The sequence below is a fragment of the Nothoprocta perdicaria genome, unplaced genomic scaffold, assembly GCF_003342845.1.
Source record: "Nothoprocta perdicaria isolate Ctin4 unplaced genomic scaffold, notPer1 scaffold_237, whole genome shotgun sequence".
NCBI classification, from domain to species: domain Eukaryota; kingdom Metazoa; phylum Chordata; class Aves; order Tinamiformes; family Tinamidae; genus Nothoprocta; species Nothoprocta perdicaria.
This window is the reverse complement of record NW_020455463.1, coordinates 57,059-70,908: the sequence shown is the minus strand read 5'-3', so window position 1 is coordinate 70,908 and position 13,850 is coordinate 57,059. Positions and strand designations below refer to the sequence as shown.

The 13,850-nt window shown below is 65.1% G+C and overlaps 1 protein-coding gene across 1 annotated transcript in view; it reads left to right on the top strand.

Annotated features, from left to right (window-relative positions):
- NBEAL2 (neurobeachin like 2) overlaps positions 1 to 12,987 on the top strand; it is a 23,465-nt gene extending 10,478 nt beyond the window's left edge. The window contains exons 14-56 of the mRNA XM_026039669.1: positions 12 to 181; positions 268 to 400; positions 483 to 602; positions 678 to 999; positions 1,074 to 1,156; positions 1,239 to 1,331; positions 1,641 to 1,812; positions 2,173 to 2,306; positions 2,382 to 2,541; positions 2,625 to 2,727; positions 2,999 to 3,152; positions 3,414 to 3,572; positions 3,653 to 3,812; positions 3,998 to 4,083; positions 4,195 to 4,908; positions 5,012 to 5,190; positions 5,332 to 5,491; positions 5,884 to 6,021; positions 6,110 to 6,415; positions 6,499 to 6,648; positions 6,726 to 6,883; positions 6,958 to 7,082; positions 7,206 to 7,326; positions 7,506 to 7,663; positions 7,962 to 8,095; positions 8,196 to 8,303; positions 8,486 to 8,581; positions 8,655 to 8,779; positions 8,855 to 8,995; positions 9,076 to 9,206; positions 9,291 to 9,400; positions 9,507 to 9,624; positions 9,693 to 9,790; positions 9,876 to 9,992; positions 10,112 to 10,201; positions 10,351 to 10,460; positions 10,601 to 10,773; positions 10,914 to 11,008; positions 11,149 to 11,265; positions 11,351 to 11,512; positions 11,753 to 11,901; positions 11,991 to 12,126; positions 12,874 to 12,987. Coding sequence (XP_025895454.1) covers positions 12 to 181; positions 268 to 400; positions 483 to 602; positions 678 to 999; positions 1,074 to 1,156; positions 1,239 to 1,331; positions 1,641 to 1,812; positions 2,173 to 2,306; positions 2,382 to 2,541; positions 2,625 to 2,727; positions 2,999 to 3,152; positions 3,414 to 3,572; positions 3,653 to 3,812; positions 3,998 to 4,083; positions 4,195 to 4,908; positions 5,012 to 5,190; positions 5,332 to 5,491; positions 5,884 to 6,021; positions 6,110 to 6,415; positions 6,499 to 6,648; positions 6,726 to 6,883; positions 6,958 to 7,082; positions 7,206 to 7,326; positions 7,506 to 7,663; positions 7,962 to 8,095; positions 8,196 to 8,303; positions 8,486 to 8,581; positions 8,655 to 8,779; positions 8,855 to 8,995; positions 9,076 to 9,206; positions 9,291 to 9,400; positions 9,507 to 9,624; positions 9,693 to 9,790; positions 9,876 to 9,992; positions 10,112 to 10,201; positions 10,351 to 10,460; positions 10,601 to 10,773; positions 10,914 to 11,008; positions 11,149 to 11,265; positions 11,351 to 11,512; positions 11,753 to 11,901; positions 11,991 to 12,126; positions 12,874 to 12,987 — 6,582 coding nt within the window. The remainder of the gene's footprint in view (positions 1 to 11; positions 182 to 267; positions 401 to 482; positions 603 to 677; positions 1,000 to 1,073; positions 1,157 to 1,238; positions 1,332 to 1,640; positions 1,813 to 2,172; positions 2,307 to 2,381; positions 2,542 to 2,624; positions 2,728 to 2,998; positions 3,153 to 3,413; positions 3,573 to 3,652; positions 3,813 to 3,997; positions 4,084 to 4,194; positions 4,909 to 5,011; positions 5,191 to 5,331; positions 5,492 to 5,883; positions 6,022 to 6,109; positions 6,416 to 6,498; positions 6,649 to 6,725; positions 6,884 to 6,957; positions 7,083 to 7,205; positions 7,327 to 7,505; positions 7,664 to 7,961; positions 8,096 to 8,195; positions 8,304 to 8,485; positions 8,582 to 8,654; positions 8,780 to 8,854; positions 8,996 to 9,075; positions 9,207 to 9,290; positions 9,401 to 9,506; positions 9,625 to 9,692; positions 9,791 to 9,875; positions 9,993 to 10,111; positions 10,202 to 10,350; positions 10,461 to 10,600; positions 10,774 to 10,913; positions 11,009 to 11,148; positions 11,266 to 11,350; positions 11,513 to 11,752; positions 11,902 to 11,990; positions 12,127 to 12,873) is intronic.
- Positions 12,988 to 13,850: the final 863 nt, after the last annotated feature.

The window sequence follows — 13,850 nt, the reverse complement described above, 5'->3', positions numbered from 1 at the left end:
CGCGCGCCCAGGGGCCGCCGCGCGCCCTGCGCTCCTTCGACCTCACGCCCAGCATGGCCGGCGTCATGGTGCCCGCCATCCAGAGGTGGCCCGGCAGCTCCTTCGCCTTCCACGCCTGGCTCTGCCTCAGCGAGGAGACCGAGCGGCGCCCGCCGGCGACGAGGAGGAGGCAGCTCTACAGGTGGGGATGGAGGCACAGCGCGGTCCTCCCCGGCACAGCCTCCGCGCTCCCAGGGTGGATGAGGATGAGGATGGTGTCTCCCACAGCTTCTTCACGGCCGGTGGCACGGGCTTCGAGGCGTTCTTCACCGCCGCCGGCGTCCTCGTGGTGGCCGTGTGCACCAAGCGCGACTACATGACGGTGGCGCTGCCCGAGGTCACCTTCAACGACTCGGCGTGGGTGAGTGCCACGGGCGGGCGGGCGGGCAGGGCGGTGCCGTCGGCCCCGTTTGCGGCCCCGCGGCATCGCCCGTGCCCCGCAGCACTGCGTGGACGTGGTGCACGTCGCCGGGCGCCGGCCGTTCGGCCACAACGTGCTCCACATCTACGCGGACGGGCACCTGCGCAAGACGGCACAGCTGCGCTTCCCCTCGCTGCACGAGGTGAGCGCGGGCGCGCGGGGACACCCCGCCGGGCGCCACCGCCGTCCCCGCTCACGCCGCCTCCCCCTCGCGCAGTCCTTCACCTCGTGCTGCATCGGCTCCGCGGGGCAGCGCACGGCGACAACGCCGGGCGCCGCCGCGCCGCCGTGCCGCGCGCCCGAGCCGCCCTCGGCGCCGCACCCCGCGCTCTGCCGCTCGCAGTCCTTCCCCGCCTCGCCGGGCGCCCGCGCCTGGACGCCGCTGCAGCCGCCCACCGAGGGCGTCGTGGCCACGGCGGCCGCCGGCAGCCAGGACGCCGAGTGGGGCACCCCCACGTCCCTCGAGGGCCACCTGGGCTCCGTGGCCATCTTCTACGAAGCCCTGCAGCAGGCGCAGGTCAAGGCGCTCTTCGCCGCGGGTACGTTGGGACGGCGGCGCGGTGACGGCCGCGGGGCTCGGGGCGCCTCCTCACCACCGCTCTCCTGCCCCCAGGGCCCAATGTGGCCTCGCCGCTCAAGCTGGAGGGCGATCTGGGGGAGCTGGGCAGCAAGCTGCTGCTCTACTACACGCCGCAGGTGAGGGGCATGTGCCACGGGGCCGTGGGCACATCAGCTGTCCCCGTGTGTCCCCTCATGCGGTGGCCCTGGCCTCTCACAGGCCTGCAGGAACAACATCTGCCTGGACCTCTCTCCCAACCACGGCTTCGACGGGCGGCTCACGGGGCACCGCGTGGTCAACTGGGATGTCAAGGTACCGCCGGGATGCCCGGGTCCACCTCTGCGTGGTGGTGGCACCTGGGGGACCTGTCCGGGTGGGTTTTGGGGAGGGTTTTGTTTCTGGAATGCAAGTAGACTGGGAAATGGGAGGTTTGGGGGGACCTTCTGCGTGTTCATCACATAAGGTTGGTCATAGACTTCGCTAGCTCTGGGATCCAGGTGTTTCCAGGGCCGGGAACCCAACGTGGGCTTGGTGGCCGCTCATCTCCTGGCATCTGCACGGCGTCCTCCTTGCGCGAGGCCGAAGGCAAAGTGGTGCCCCTCACCATCCTCCCTCCCGCAGGACGTGGTGAACTGCGTGGGCGGCATGGGGGTGCTGCTGCCGCTGCTCGAGCAAGTGGCGGCCGAGCCAGAGGAGGCCGGAGACGAGCCGGAGGCCAACGAGCTGGTGGGTCCCGAGCTGACGTCCTGCAGGAGCGCCCAGGGCATGCTCATCCCGCTGGGCAAGTCCTCAGGTGAGCCCCTTGCCTTCCTCTCCCGACATTGGCACGCATGAGTTAGGCCCAAGCAAGCAGGGCCCGCCTTCCTCCGGTTCCCCTTGGTGTGGAGTCTCTGGTGTCTTATAGCGGGGTTGGGCTCATGCAGACACCTTCGCTGTAATAGAAGAAATTTTGGGCGTTTCTGGCCAAATTAGAGGGAAATAGGTGAAGGAGCTGGAAAGATTGCAGAGAGGATGGAAGACATGGTTCTTTGTAAAGCATAGACAAATCCACAACAACACCTGGGGTCATCGGGGTGCCCTGTGCAAGGATGTGCCCAGCAGTGCCGCACTTGCAGCTCCCTGCTGGATTTTGCCCTCTCGCTGTGCCTTCCAGAGAGCCGCCTGGAGAGGAACAGCGTGGCCGCCTTCCTGCTGCTGGTGAAGAACTTCATCCAGAACCACCCGGTGAACCAGGAGAGCCTGGTGCAGTGCCACGGGCCAGCCATCATCGGGGCCCTGCTGCAGAAGGTGTGCGGGGCCGGCCGTCGCGAGGCCCTGGGGTGCCGTGGCCGGGCTGCAGCCTCTTCTGTCCCCCACGTGCAGGTCCCCAGCGCGCGGCTGGACATGAGCCTGCTGGTGGCTTCGCAGATGCTCATGGAGCAGGTGGCCTCCGAGGGCAGCGGCCTCCTGCTGCACCTCCTCTACCAGCACCTCCTCTTCGACTTCCGCATCTGGAGCAACAGCGACTTCGCCGTGCGCTTAAGTGAGAGTCCAGGGCTGCCCACGGGCACCCACCGGGTTCCTTGTGCCACCCGCGCGACCCACAGCGTGGGCTCTGCTCCGTAGGTCACATCCAGTACCTGGCCAACATCGTCAAGGACCACAAGCAGCGCATCCGCAAGAAATACGGCGTGCAGTTCATCCTGGACTCCATCCGGACCTACTACAGGTGAGCGAGGGTTTGGGCACCTGGGGTTCTCCAACCTCCACGGGGCGACAGAGGCAGGTGTAGGATCTTCTACCCCACCATAGGCCCAAGGCCATCCCTATTTCTGCCTCAGCGTGTAAGACCCCAAGCAACCCATCGGCTCCAAAAACCATAGTTTTGGGATTTGGGATCCTGCTGGCCCAGGTGACAGTCTCAAGAGCCTGGAAAGAGGGACCTGCGGGCGGGGTGGGTGGCTGTGCCCATGCCCAGCGCCAGCATGTCTCACCCCCAGCACCCCCAAGGAGAAGCCCACGGCCTCCGACAACGTCAAGACGGTGCAGACGTCGCTCTTCAGCCTGGTGAAGGACTTCTTCTGCAGGAGCTTCTCCACGGAGGAGATGCAGAGCTTGCTGAGCTACGTGGCCGCGGCGCAGGACGAGCAGCAGGTACAGCCCCGAGCCACCCCACCAAGCCCAAGGGTTGTCTTGGCCAGGCAGGAGGGGGTTTAACCCCCAACCAGTGGGGCAGGCAGAGAACCGAGGGGCTCACTGCACAGCTGGTCCAGAGCCACCTCTCCAGCCCCTCAAGCTGCGCTCAAGCCTGTCCGGACCAAAGCAGCCAAGATGCCAGGCTGGCACCGTGTGCTCATGCCCTGGCCGGTGTCCAGGTGTGTGGAGGAGGTCTACAGTTGGCCGCATTGCCCGCAGGTGTGCGGGGCCCTGGAGGTGATCCACAGCCTGCTGAAGGGCTCGCCAGCCCAGGAGCAGCTCTTCGCCTTCCTCTTCGAGCCGGGCAGCGTGGAGGTCCTGTTTGCGCTGCTGGTGCAGAAGAAGTTCTCGGATGAAGTGCGAGAAAGGGCCTTCAAGGTGAGCCAGGGCCTTCATGGCAGCCACGGGCTTTGTGCCGGTAGGATTTCATTCCCTTCCACCCTTCTCCACCTCTCCAGATCCTCTACAAGATGCTCAAGTATGAGAAGGTCCCCGAGCGCAGCAAGAACCGCCTGAAGCTGAAGGACATCGGCTACCAGGGGCTCATCGCCTACCTCAGTGACGTCCCCGGCTCCGTGCTGCTCTTCCGCTGCCTCTCGGAGCAGGTCCTTGGCGCAGGTACCATATGCTGCAACAAGAACCCTATTTCTAGACTCCTTGCACCGCCCATGGTGGGGTGGTCGCTGTGGGTGCACACTTGCAGCTTCTGAAGATGCTCAGACAATCGTAGGGCTGTTGCGGGTCCCTTTGGTGGCTTTTGGAGGACAGGAGCACCCACCACCGTGCTCTGCTCTTGCCCACAGATCCCCCCAGCTACAAGGACCTGGTGGCCGTCGTCTACCTGTCCCACCGCGCCGAGCTGACCGTGCGGCTCGATCTCTGCCGCAAGGTGAGCAGAGCCCGCGGGTGCCGGGCAGGAGCAGGCGCCCGCCGTCCCTCAGAGGGTCCCCTGTCCCCAAGGGGCTGCCTTGGTGACCGTGGCTGCTTTCCCTCCGTGCAGCTCTTCCACTTGATCTACTCGCAGCACGACATGGTGAAGCAGCTGGCGAAGCTGGCGGGCTGGCAGGACACGCTCACCAAGCTCTACGTCAAGGAGTCCTACGAGTCGCGCCAGCACAGCCTCAGCATCTCGGGCAGCGGCGGCTGCCTCGAGCTCCTCCAGCAGCCGGACTCGCCCAGCAAGGAGGCCGGCAAGGAGGCGCCGGGAGACACCAGCCCACCGCCCGCCGACCTGCAGGAGCTGGATGTCTTCCTGCCACTGGGCTACGAGGCCTCGGACCACGAGCTCTCGGAGGGCTTCTCCGACCACTCTCTCTCCCCAACCGGTCGCCTCAAGTCCTTCCATTCCTACAACTTCAAGTCCTTTGACTCCTCAGACCGGACCAGCCGCTCTTCCTCCAACCCCGGGGACCACGGGGAAGGTCCCACCGGGGACAGCCTCCCGTTTGACAGCGTCTACCAGCCGCTCTCGCCCTTCTCCACCTCTCCGTTCGACCTGGGGCTGGACCTCGCCAGCACCAGCTCCATCGCCACGGCGGAGAGTGGGAACCAGACGCCAGCCAGCGGTCCCGGCACCCCATCCCCTCTGGAGACCTTCAAGCCCTTCCCGGGGCTGCGAGCTCGCAAGAGCTCCAGCCTCTCCAATGTCCTTGACGAAAGCAGCTACCAGGACACGCTGCCCTGTGACAACATCTCCAACACCAGCAACCCCCAGGTAAGTCCGAAATGTCCCACCAGGACCTGGAGATCTGCTGCCCAAGACGGCAACTGCCACGCTTGGTCTTGGCACCTTGGATTCACGCTCTCTTTGCCGTTAGCAAATGCCCGAGGAGGAGCTGTGCAACCTGCTGACCAACATCATCTTCTCGGTGACGTGGCGCGGGGTAGAGGGCTGGGACGACGCGGCCTGGAAGGAGCGCGGGCAGGTCTTCTCGGTGCTCACCAAGCTGGGCACGGCCTGTGAGCTGGTGCGGCCCCCTGACGAGATCAAGCGCAGGTGAGCGGCCACCAGGCGCCATCCCAGCCCACCGCCCAGGGGACAATGCTGCTCCATCTGGGAAGAGCTGGATGGAGGTAAGGAGGGAGACCCCCTCTCTTTGACCTGGGCCATGGTGACGGGCCACCAACTCTCGCGCAGCCTCCTGGAAATGATGTTGGAGTCGGCGTTCACGGACCTGAAGGAGTCGTTGCCGGCCGCGCTGCCCAGCCTCACCCAGAACGCCCTCAAGCTGCTGCGGCTGCTCCAGGACTTCTTGTTCTCCGAGGGACACAACAACCAGGCCCTGTGGAGCGAGAAGGTGACCCGGCCCAGGACGTGGTCCTATCTCTAGCCATAACCGGGCACTCTAAGCCTAACCCTAAAGCTATGATGTTAAGCCCTTAACCTAAACCCCAACTCTAAACCCTGTTCCTACTCCTGAACTCCAAACCATAAACCCAACCCTAATCCTAAATTCTACCTCTTAAACCTAAATCTAAACCCTGATTCCAACCCTGAGGTCTAACTCTAAACCCTAAGCCCTAACCCCAATGCAAATCTTAACTCGTAACCTGAACCCTAAATCCTAACCCTAACCTGCTCCAAGAAAAGCAGGACTCCTGGAGGAGACCAGTGGGTGATGGGGAAAGGCCCGCTGGCTTCACACCCACCCAGGGTGACCATCCTGCCCGTCCCTGTGTCCCCCTCCAGATCTACGAGGGGGTGAGCAGCCTGCTGGACAAGCTGGGCGTGTGGTACCACTTGGCCAACGGCACCTCCGACCTCAAGGAGATGGCCCAGACAGGCCTGCGCATCCTCGTGGGCTACATCATGCTGCAGGACCCTCAGGTGCGTCACCCCCTCGAGGGCATCCTCCGGGGACACCAGGTGGCCTTGGCAGCCCCGTGCTGACACCTGGCTCGTGTCCCCTGCCCAGCTGCACTCGTTGGCCTACGTGAAGCTGCACAGCCTGCTGCAGACGGCGTCGGCGCCCCGCAAGGACGTGGCCTGCTACCTCCTGGGCAAGCTGGAGACCCCGCTGCGGCGCTCGCTGGACGCCAAGTCGGAGGTCTTCTCCTGGCTGGTGCCCATCATCCGCACGCTCATGGACCAGAGCTACGAGAGCCTGCAGCTGCAGCACTTCTTGCCCTCGCTGCCCCCCACCAACGGCAGCCCCACTTTCTATGAGGACTTCCAGCTCTTCTGCACAACGGCCGAGTGGAGGGGCTTCATCGAGAAGCACGTGGGTGCCCTGGGGATGCTGGGGAAGGGGTGGCAGGGGTCACCCCGGAAACACCTCCGCTCCCATCCCGGCTCGCCCGGCAGGTGCAGCCCACCATGGCCCAGTTTGAGATGGACACGTTCGCCAAGAGCCACGACCACATGTCCAACTTCTGGAACGCCTGCTACGACGCCATGATGAGCAGCGCGCAGCGGCGGGAGCGCGAGAAGACCACGAGCCGGCAGATGTTCCAGGTGGCCGCGGGCGCCCCGGGGCCGCGCTTGCGGCCGCCCCGGCCCCGCACGTCCCATCCTCACCGCCCCGTCCGCAGGAGCTGGTCCTGGAGCCGTCGGCCAAGCGCGCCAAGGCCGAGAACGCCCGCCACGCCAACGTCCTCAAGCAGGCCGCCAACCACCACAGCACCGTGCTCAAGCAGTGGCGCAGCCTGCGGCGCCTGCTGGCCTCGCCGCGCTCGGCGTGGGCCGACCGGTGAGCACCCGTTGTCCCCGCGCGCGGCCCCGTGCGGGGGACATGGGCCGGCTCATCCCGCTCTGCTCCCACAGGAACCCGCCGGAGACCCGCTGGAAGCTCTCCAGCGCCGAGACCTACTCCCGCATGCGGCTGAAGCTGGTGCCCAACCTCAATTTCGACCAGCACCTGGAGGCCAGCGCCCTACGGGACAACCTGGGTGAGGGAGAGACGTGGGGATAGGGCACTGTCGTGGACGGTGATGTGTCCACCATCAACCATGGGTTGAGCTGTGGACGGTGGTGTGTCCAGCATGGGTTGAGCTCAACGTGGCTCGTTGCAGGAGCTGATCATCTCCACAACCCCGCCGAGTCCCTCCCGCTCGCCGTGGCCAAGGAGGCCAAGGTGAGCGAGCTGAAGGATGACCAGCTGGCCGAAGAGGATCTCCCCGTCCTGGAAAGCCAGTGAGTGTGTCTGTCTCCTGCTGCGCTTCTTGGAATGAGGTTTTTGGACCATGTCACCGTCTCAGGGATGGTCACGTCTGACCTCCTGGAGCTTCGGGGTGCTTACACTGGCAGGTCATGGTGGGTCCCAGAGGCTGGGACCCGCCTGGGGTCACCTGTGGTCACCCCATGTCACCCAGGAGCGAGCCCAAGGAGCAGAGCCAGCGGGAGAAGCTGGTGATCTCAGAGGACTGCGAGCTCATCACGACGGTGGCTGTCATCACTGGCCGCCTGGAGGTCACCACTCAACACATCTACTTCTACGACGGCAGCAGCGAGAAGGAGGAGACGGAGGAAGGTACAGGGATGGGGTCACAAGAGTCCAAGTCTCCTCCAGGTGTTCCCAGAAATGTCGAGACACCTGGGGATGGGTGCAGATTCCTGCAGCACGGCAGTGAAGCCCCCATCCTCGATCTCCATGCGGTGATGGCCTTTTTGAGGTGGCTCTGCTTGGAGCAGGCTTGTCCCAGCTCCCAAGTCCATGCGTGGGGTGAAGTTCCAGCTCCTGGGTGGCTCCATATCTCCATGCGTCGTTTTGACGAGGCGCACGGGGTGGATGGTGAACCCAGGGTGGTTTTGTGCTTCTCCCTCGGCAGGGATCGGCTACGACTTCAAGCGGCCCTTGTCGCACCTCCGCGAGGTCCACCTGCGCCGCTACAACCTGCGCCGCTCGGCCCTCGAGTTCTTCTTCATCGACCAGGCCAACTACTTCGTCAACTTCAAGAAAAAGGTGAGGGCACCACGGTACCACGAAGGCCACCCCGGTGACCCCGGGGTCTCATCAAGACTTGGGACCGGGAGCGCTGCCCACTGTCACCTCCGTCCCCCAGGTGAGGAACAAGGTGTACTCCAGCATCCTCGGCCTGCGCCCGCCCAACCACATCTACTCCAGCAGCCGCTCACCCCAGGAGCTGCTCAAGGCCTCGGGGCTCACCCAGGTACCAGCGTCACCTCCATGTCCCCCCAATGGTGTCCCTGCAAAGAGCAGGGGTGGCCCTGTGGCCCGTGTGCCCCATGGTGCCATGCTGGGGACAGCATGGGGCACGGAGTGATGTCCCCACGGGGCAATCCAGTGCTTCCCATGCCCACCGTGCCTCTCAGACCCCTCTTTTTGCTCCAGAAATGGGTTCTACGGGAGATCTCCAACTTTGAGTACCTCATGCAGCTCAACACCATCGCGGGGCGCACCTACAATGACCTCTCACAGTACCCTGTGGTAAGGACCCTTGGCCACCGCCGGTGCCCCTGCGCTGGCCGGGATGGTCACCCACGTCCCCTCTGCTCTCCAGTTCCCCTGGATCCTGCGCGACTACGTCTCGGAAACGCTGGACCTCAGCAACCCGGACGTGTTCCGAGACCTGTCCAAGCCCATCGGGGTGGCCAACGAGAGGCACGCCAAGGACGTGAAGGAGAAGTGAGGAGGAGGAGCAAGGGCTTGGGGCAGGAGCACCCACCTCGGCTCCCCGCCGACCCTTTGCATCCCCCGCAGGTACGAGAGCTTCGAGGACCCCACGGGCATGATCGACAAGTTCCACTACGGCACCCACTACTCCAACGCCGCGGGCGTCATGCACTATCTGATCCGCACGGAGCCCTTCACCACGCTGCACATCCAGCTGCAGAGCGGCCGGTGAGCGCCCCGCGGCCCCGCGTCGCCCCGGGGCGGCCCGCGGCGACCCGCCGGTGCCCACGGCCTCCCCGTGCCGCCAGGTTCGACTGCTCCGACCGCCAGTTCCACTCGGTGCCAGCGGCGTGGCAAGCGCGCATGGAGAACCCCGTGGACGTCAAGGAGCTCATCCCCGAGTTCTTCTACTTCCCGGAGTTCCTGGAGAACCAGAACGGTACGGGGTGGCCGCGGGACCCATGCGGGACGCCTCCATCCCAACGCCATGGCTTTTCCCAACCGCTGCCAGTTCTTCCTGCAGGCTTTGACTTGGGCTGCCTGCAGATGTCCAACGACAAGGTGAGCGACGTGGTGCTCCCGCGCTGGGCCCGCTCCCGAGAGGACTTCATCTACCAGCACCGGAAAGCCCTGGTGAGGCGGCCCTCTCCCAGCACCCCTTCTCCTTGGCCTCTCCACTTAGAGGGGATTTGGGGCAGGGGGCACAGCGCAACCCTCTCGATGCCGTGTCTCCGGGCAGGAGTCGGAGTACGTCTCGGCCCACCTCCACGAGTGGATCGACCTCATCTTCGGCTACAAGCAGCGGGGCCCGGCCGCCGTGGAGGCCCTCAACGTCTTCTACTACTGCACGTATGAGGGTGAGTTGCAGGACGAGAGAGGACACAGCGGCGCGTGCCAGCGTCCCCATCTTCATCCTCATCTCCAGGGGCCGTGGACTTGGACGCCATCGCCGACGAGACGCAGAGGAAGGCTCTGGAGGGCATCATCAGCAACTTCGGGCAGACGCCTTGCCAGCTGCTCAAGGTAGCAATGGGGAGGACGGGCATCCAAGTGGCCTCCCCGGGCCACAGGATGCCCTGGTCCCCACGGGCCACCTCCTGCCCGGCAGGAGCCCCATCCCGCGCGCCTCTCTGCCGAAAACGCGGCCCGCCGCCTGGCCCGCCTCGACACCCACTCGCCCAACGTCTTCGAGAACCTCGACCAGCTCAAGTCCTTCTTTGTGGAGGTGAGGGCCACGCCGGGAAACGTGGCAGGACCGTAGTCCCTTGGGCAGGAGGGACCTGGGGGGCTCGGGGCTGGGGCTGGCAGCGAGGAGGGCACCGACCGGTTGTGGTTGCTCTGCAGGGCATCAGCGATGGAGTGGCCTTGGTGCAAGCCGTGGTCCCCAAGAACCAGGCCCATTCCTTCATCACTCAGGGATCCCCCGACGTCTTGGTGAGTGAGGGGCTCAGTCCCGCGCCCAGCAGGGAAACGGAGGCACAAGTCCAAGCTGTGGATCCCACGGGAGCCAGGAACCCAGCGTCCTGCTCCTGGGTGCAGCGGGAGCCCCATCCCACCTGAGTGCCACCTCCACCTGCCCACAGGTCACCGTGAGCGCCAACGGCTTGCTGGGGACCCACAACTGGCTGCCCTACGACAAAAACATCTCCAACTACTTCAGCTTCACCAAAGACCCCACCGTCTCCAACACCAAGTGAGTCCAGCACATGCCCAGCTGGATTGGTCCCTCATCCCTGCCCAGGGTGACTCCAGCTTGGCCGTAGGAGCTCCCCAGGTCCATGGGGAGCGCCGGCGCGGAGCGGGTGTTGACACCGGTGCTGTGCTCCCCATCAGGACCCAGCGCTTCCTGCAGGGCCCCTTCGCGCCCGGCGCGGACCTCTCCAGCCGCACGCTGGCCGTGTCGCCCGACGGCAAGCTGCTCTTCAGCGGGGGCCACTGGGACAACAGCCTGCGCGTCACCGCGCTGGCCAAGGGGAAGGTGGTGGGACACATCACCCGGCACATAGGTACAACACAGCGGGGACAACCCTGGCACAGGGAGCAGCCGTGGGGCTGTATCTGCGGGCTCCCTGGTCCTGGAGACCCCAGGAGGTCCTCAGCCATGGTGGGATGGAGCTCATGGCTTGTCCTTCGTCCAACCCCACAGACATTGTCACCTGCCTGGCGCTCGACCTGTGCGGCATCTACCTCATTTCTGGCTCCCGCGACACCACCTGCATGGTGTGGCAGGTCCTGCAGCAGGTACCGAGGAGCCCCTCTCCTTCCTCCTGCCCTGGCTGCTCCGTGCCCTGAGCCCTTCAAGGTCTCTTGCTGCCACCAGGTGGCTCCTGGGCAGCTTCTGTGCCCTGCTCAGACCTCTGAGGTCTTCTCTCTTTGGCCAGGGTGGCTTCTCCAGCGGCCTGGCTCCCAAACCCGTCCAGGTCCTCTACGGCCACGACGACGAGGTGACGTGCGTCGCCATCAGCACCGAGCTGGACATGGCCGTGTCAGGCTCCAAGGTGAGCTCGAGGTGGGCAGCGCGGCTCCCTCCTCCGCTCGTCCTCCCCTGGCAAAGCGCTGGATCCACGTTGTCCTCCTCGGCAGGACGGCACCATCATCATCCACACCGTGCGCCGGGGCCTCTTCATGAAGTCGCTGCGGCCGCCCAGCGAGACCTCGCTGCCCGTCGCCATCTCCAGCCTGGCCGTGGGGCTGGAGGGCCAGATCGTCGCCCAGACCGCCGTGGGCGAGCGCTCCTCCCTCAAGGTGAGTCCTCCACGCCCGTGGAGAACCTCTACCCCCAAGATGTCACCATGCTCTGGGAAAGTCCTGTCCCCAAGTTCCTTTCCAAGCTGGAGCCAGATGCCACCTCCATCACCGCTTTGTCCTCCTTCTCCATCACACCTTGGTCCTGCTCAGCTCTGCAGGGTTTCTTCTGTCCCCTTCCTGCACATTGGTCCTTGGTCCTTGATCCCCTTGATCCCCGTTGATCCCCTTTTCTTTCAGGATAAGTTTGCCCTGCACCTCTACTCAGTCAACGGGAAGCACCTCTCCTCCGTCCCGCTGGACGAGCAGGTGACAGCCATGTGCGTCACGGAGGACTTCGTGGTGCTGGGGACCATGCAGTGCGGCCTGGAGATCCGCGACCTGCAGAGGTAGAGGCTTGGACCGGCTCCCGCTCCGGCCTCATCCGTGGGCACCGCGCGGTGACATCCGAGTTGTGCCCGTCCTCTCGCCCTTGCAGCCTCCGGGCAGCGGTGCCCCCCGTGCCCATGCGGGTGCCCGTGCACAGCGTGTCCGTCACCAAGGAGAAGAGCCACATCCTGGTGGGGCTGGAGGACGGCAAGCTCATCGTGGTGGGCGCAGGACAGCCCGCGGAGGTAAAGGGGACCTGGGTGCTCCGTGACGGCGCGCCGAGCCCCTGCGGGACCAGGGGACGGTGGTGGTGGCCACGGTGGTGGTGGTGGCCACGGTGGTGGTGGCCACGGTGGCCTCGTGTGTCACTGTGTTCTGTGCATGTGGCTGGACCGAGGGCCCACTGGAGGAGATGGGGGGATGGAGAGGGATGAGGGAATGGGGATTGGGAGCAGGAAGGGTTGGGGTGGGATAGGGAAGGGGCTAGGGGAGAGGAGGGGGAGCCCAAAGGGCTGGAGATGGAATGAGGAAGAGGAGCTGATGGGGATGGGGAACGGGGTGGCTGTGGAGATGGGGGTGGGATGGGAATGCGGAAGGGGACAGGGGGTGGAAATGGAGCAGAGAAGGGAATGCAGGGAGGGAAGGGGATAGGGATGAAGATGGGGATGTGGAGAGGGAAGGGGATGCGGATGGGAATGGAGTAGGGATTTGGGATAGAGAGGCAGAAGGGGATGGGGAAGAGGGTGAAGAGGTGGAAAGGGATGGGGAAGGGCATGGAGAGGGGGAAGGGGATGGGGATGGAGATGGGGATGGAGAGGGGGAAGGGGGTGGAGATGGGAAAGAGGAGGCAGCCGCGGACAGGGCAAGGGCTGGAGCTGCCGCTACGGCTCAGGGCTGGGGACAGGGCTGGGGACAGGGATGAGGGCAGGGATGAGGGCAGGGATGAGGGCAGGGCGGGGGCCGGCCGGGCGCTGACTCCCGCCCCGCTCCAGGTGCGCCCGGGGCAGTTCTCGCGGCGCCTGTGGCGCTCCACGCGCCGCATCTCGCAGGTGTCGGCGGGCGAGACCGAGTACAACGGCGGCGGCGACAGCGGCGCCAGGACGTAGCCCCCGTCACGCACGGAGCCACCGGGGACCCCGGCACCGCGGCGGGGACCCCGGAGCCGCGGCGGGGACCCCAGAGCCACGGCGGGGACCCCGGAGCCTTGGTGGGGACCCCGGCACCGCTGCCTTCTTGCACTAGGGCGCCGCGCAGGGCACCGGGGCGGGGGGCGTCCCGAGCGCCCGGCAGCGCCGTGCCGGCCGGCCCGGAGCCCGCCGGCCCCTTCCCGCCCCACACACTGGTTTTTCTATCAATTTATAGCTCTTTTACAAAAAAGAAAATATATAGAGAGAGAGATATATAGATACAGACGCAGAGATGACTCTGTAGACACGTTGACACTCGGCACACGTGTTACGAGTGTAGGGGGCCTCAGCTGTCTGCATTCACCTGCATGTGTCACAAGCACGGTGGGGTCTCAGCTCTCGGCATTCGTGTGCCCCCGCGTCACGAGTGTGGGGGATCTCAGCAGCTCCATTCCTATGTGTCACGAGCGTGGGGAGGTCTCAACAGGCCCATTCCCATGTGTCACGAGTGTGGGGGGGTCTCAGCAGCTCCATTCCTATGCGTCACGAGCGTGGGGAGGTCTCAACAGCCCCATTCCCACGTGTCACGAGTGTGGGGGGTCTCAGCAGCTCCATTCCTATGTGTCACGAGTGTGGGGAGGTCTCAACAGGCCCATTCCCACATGTCACGAGTGTGGGGGATCTCAGCAGCTCCATTCCTATGCGTCACGAGCATGGGGAGGTCTCAACAGGCCCATTCCCATGTGTCACGAGTGTGGGAGGTCTCAGCAGCTCCATTCCTATGTGTCACAAGCGTGGGGAGGTCTCAACAGCCCCATTGCCACGTGTCACGAGTGTGGGGG